Consider the following 4,270-nt stretch of genomic DNA (forward strand, 5'->3'; position numbering starts at 1 on the left):
ATGGGCTCCCACTCGTCCTTCGATGATGGCATCCCAGATCTCCTCCCATCTAGTTTCTCATCACCGACAGATTGATACGCTCTCCTGATTGCAACCATGGCATCACGAGGGAAAGATGGCTCGGCTGGTGAGGCGCGGTGGACGACAAAGATAGGTGTCGGAGACAGTTCTTCTATCGTAGGATACGAGAGAAGTGGACCACCTACAGACACTATCGAGCCGAATTTTCTTTTCTGTTCCTTCCACCGCCTCAACCCAAATTCCGCCGCGACGCTTCCGCCCTGGGCGAATCCAAAAAGATGCAACCTGTCTTCTCGCCAGGCACAGTCCTCTACCAAATGCCGCAGGACCTGTTTCATCAGATCCAGTGCGGGGGTAGGGTTGGGATAGCGAATGAGCTCGCCGAGCGGGTCGAAGGAATCGTACCATTGAAAGGCTTCCTCGTACAGGTACGGGATCTGGTCCGGCGCTCTGAGGGCGAGGATAGCGGTCTGCGGTAGTTTTAGCTGACGACCGAGATTTGAAAAGGGCTTGTGGGTATCCCCCAGGCCATGAAGGAGAATGAGTAAGTTCTCGTCGGTACCGTCGTCGCTAGGGCAGTAGAAGAAGGGAACTGGTATCCTGGAAGACTTGGGAGAGGGCTTCACCCGAGGAAGCGCACTGGTTTCATGTTCTCTGATGTGTACGTTTGACATGCCAGTAGTACAGTTAGCTATCAGCCTGTAGCGACCGAGCTGAAGCGGTGATCGTGGTGATCGTCACAAATGATTTGATGTGATCGAGATATTTGGTTGCATCCGGAACAAGAGCCGGGAATTTCCGGGAAATAATTCTGACGACTTGGGATTTATTATCCTGCAACGTTTGTCTCAAATATGTGGTATTTCGCTGGTATATATGCTCCTGATCTTCTGCATATTTTATCTCCTTCCCAGCGGCTGTAGCGATGAAACCAAGGGCAGACTGTGCAATTGATGGCAACTGTTTACCCCTGTTTTTGCTGCGAGCGGCAGAGTGATGCCGAAACTAAACAATACAGTTATTTACCGGTCAATGAAACAGCAAAACTGGATATTTACTGTAGGTTCCAATTGGTTGGGAATTTTGACTAGGTTTGAATGTAAGAATGTGTAATACTATACAACAATAAGATACAGTAAAAAAAAGATGCTCAAAGGTGCGAGTACAAGTCCGTTTTCACAGCATTATCGTGGCGTGGGTATTCTAGGCTATTTTGAGTCATTGAAACAGTCCGGCCCATATACCCAAACCTCATTAGTCAGCTACTCGGAATCGCTCGAGTGCTATAGAAAAGTGAGATCTCCTTTCCAGTCTCTCTCTGATATACAGCCTCAAAATCTTTGCAGATTTTTCTTGCACCTTTCCGAGGAGCACCAGGTAGTTTGACAAGCTCATTCTTGTATGCAATCATTTGCAATGACTGCCTTTTCCATTAGCTGGTCATGGCATTTGTGAGCAATCTGACACTTTTTCGAGTTTGATTTGGCATGTCCAGGCATAGTAAAAAATTGAACAAGAGGAGAAATAAAGTTCGGAGGCAGCAGGGCAATAATGGACGCATTGGACTGTCAGACTGTCCATCAAAGGTGATGGCTTGGCAGAACCGCACTGTTTATTTATGCCCCTAGACTCTCAGATAATGGCCCGCTTGGTCTCAAACCTGTCACACAGGTTCATTCAGAAAGGTCATTAACATTATTGAGGCCTTTGTGGGTGATTACATTCAGATGGAGGACACACATTTCCAGGTCAGATTTGAGTTCATGAGAAAATAGATATTTTTAGAACAGAAGCCTCAATTTCTCGGGAATATTATTCATGTCACATATGAAGAATCACTGCAGAACATGAAGATACAATACACATCAGCAATGTAATACAAGTTGATGATGAAGGATGAAGGGAGGGAGAGCAAGAGGCTAAGTGTTTCATTGAACCATGGTGTTGCAATGACCGGTAAATAACTGTAGGACCAGAACAAAGGACTGGCCCTGGTCCGAAACGAAGATAAGAGCAAGGCGGCTACAGTGCGCCGCCCTCATTGTACCCTCATTTTTATTAACTGTTCACTCCTTGTTTGTTCTGCACGTCTTTCTTGGGCTCTTACCACCATGTTCTCCTCTACCCGTTCCTTGCCTCGCTCTCAGCACACACCTGGGCATTCTAAAAAATCCTCCATTGCTCCATCGCTTTCAAGCACCATGAATTGGCTCTCTCGTAGCTCTTCCTCTGTCTCTGTCAGCCAGACTGCCCGGCACAAGTCAGCTTCCCGTTCCATAGAAGTACTGTCGCCCAGATATGGATCACTGGGCGCAGGCGCGACAGTCGTCCGGACCCCCGACGAAGCATTGAAGGACTCGGGTGTACGTCTGACATATGAAGAAGACAGCTCACCCACAGAGGAGACTTACCATGGCTATATCCTCGATGAGAAACCGGAGGATATTCATAGGCCTCTTCCCCCACCGCCGCCTCCTCTGCCGTTTGAAATGGAATCTGACGATGAGGTTGAACTTGTCGACTCAGATGATGATGATGAGCGCATTCGAGCGGCACCACCGAGACCGACGCGTGCTCTGCCGCCATGCCCTACAATTTCCCAGTCGCAACCAGCAAAGGCGCCGTCATATACGGCTAGCTCCGATTCTCTTCCACCACCTCCCTTTCGCGCCATTCTTCTATCCGACGCGCCAAATTCTACCGTTGACCGGTCGAAAGTCATTATTACCCTTGAGACATGCACACATACCCACAAAACCACATTTGATACCCTCACATCTCAACCTTCACATTTGTCTGATTTCTTAGCGGGCTTGTTCCCCCGCGCAAGAAATATGTCCGATGCATCATCTGTCTACTCAACAAATAGTGATGACATGCAAGCATGTCAAACACCTTTGCAATTGGCCCCCACCGCCTTTTCGCACAGTCCTTTCCATCTTTGTGTTTTCCTTGACCGGCCAAGCGAATCGTAAGTCCCACTGTTTAATTCCCTTTTATGCCAAGTTCTGAATCAACTTCCATAGATATCCTCATATCCTGGCCTACCTTCGTTGCCATCCCCAATATCCCCGTCTTCCTCGTCTCGATATTGGAGCCCTATTAGACCTGCGAGATGAAGCTACATTCCTCGGGCTGACAGGTCTTCAGGCACTCTGTGCGGAGGAGATCCGACGTCTCGCTACCATTGCACCATCCGTGCACAGCATGCGAGCGTCGGTGCACAGTAACCTCCTCGAGCGTACTGGGCGTGAAATGCAGCGACCTGGACCAGGGACAGGGACGGCCCGCGACACAGAGAAGAGTTTATCTGACGGTGGAGTTGGCTACCGCTCTCCACCTACACCTCAGTCGTGGACGAAGAGCCGCACTCGCGAGTCCACGTCAACAAGTAGTCGTCGGTCACCAGCTGGCTGGCTATAACCAGACACATTTATTTTCAGATCGTGGTTTTTATTTATCTTTCTCTTTTGGTGGCTCATGATCATGTACCTTACTGCTCTTGACTGCTCTGGAATGCGTCACTGTATCATAATCTTTAATTCACGACCATGTATCCATAAGTACATAGCATATGCCTATTAGTCTGTCATTACCGTATAAAAGCAACATTACCACGCCGCTGTTCATGTCTGCCTTATCACAGCTCAACCGCTGTTACGAATTCGGCGATCAAAGCGTCTTGCATGTTCCAGGTCAGTGTCGCCCTGTCACTACGTACATTCATGATGCCATACAATGAGAACGTGCTCACCAAGGTGACGTTCTGTGTCGCAGTATGAAAAATTTCCAGGAGAATCAGAGAGACGTCGAAGCCCCTCAGGCACTAGATTTAGGGCGGACAAAACAACTGTGTAGTAAGTAAATAATGAGCTGAGTTAAATCGGAACATGGTGCATTCATTACTAGCTTTCTATTTTTTTTCCAGTGCACCTGAACGATCGAATTAACGTTGCAATGATCGAAAGAAGCGTACACATTTGGTTTCCATGGCTTTTAACGGCCGTGAATCGTTCAATGTACTGAACAGATGACGCTGGCATGGGAGATTAACGTTATGAATTGTACCAGAAGTCAGTGAGAGACCTGGAACGACATTTATTGCTCTAGCTTCAGATACGAAATTTTCGAGCCTAGTCCTAGCCGCCCATACGTTATGGTGGTACCGTACAAGCCAGTACTCGATAGTGAGTACTTTTCTGTTAACTCGTTAAATTGTTTATGTGGCGTAACATACAAAGAAGATCGA

General features: G+C 47.8%; 1 protein-coding gene across 1 annotated transcript; it reads right to left on the reverse strand.

The window, feature by feature from the left end:
- Positions 1 to 1,224: 1,224 nt before the first annotated feature.
- Positions 1,225 to 1,523, reverse strand: EV420DRAFT_1613794 (uncharacterized protein; the record flags this gene model as incomplete). Its single annotated transcript, XM_060475063.1, is given in 2 exon segments — positions 1,225 to 1,429; positions 1,440 to 1,523. Coding segments are annotated over 2 exon segments (227 nt in total), but the record flags the coding sequence as incomplete, so codon positions are not given.
- Positions 1,524 to 4,270: the final 2,747 nt, after the last annotated feature.

The sequence above is a fragment of the Desarmillaria tabescens genome (assembly GCF_030435595.1).
Source record: "Desarmillaria tabescens strain CCBAS 213 chromosome Unknown EV420scaffold_502, whole genome shotgun sequence".
Lineage (NCBI taxonomy): Eukaryota > Fungi > Basidiomycota > Agaricomycetes > Agaricales > Physalacriaceae > Desarmillaria > Desarmillaria tabescens.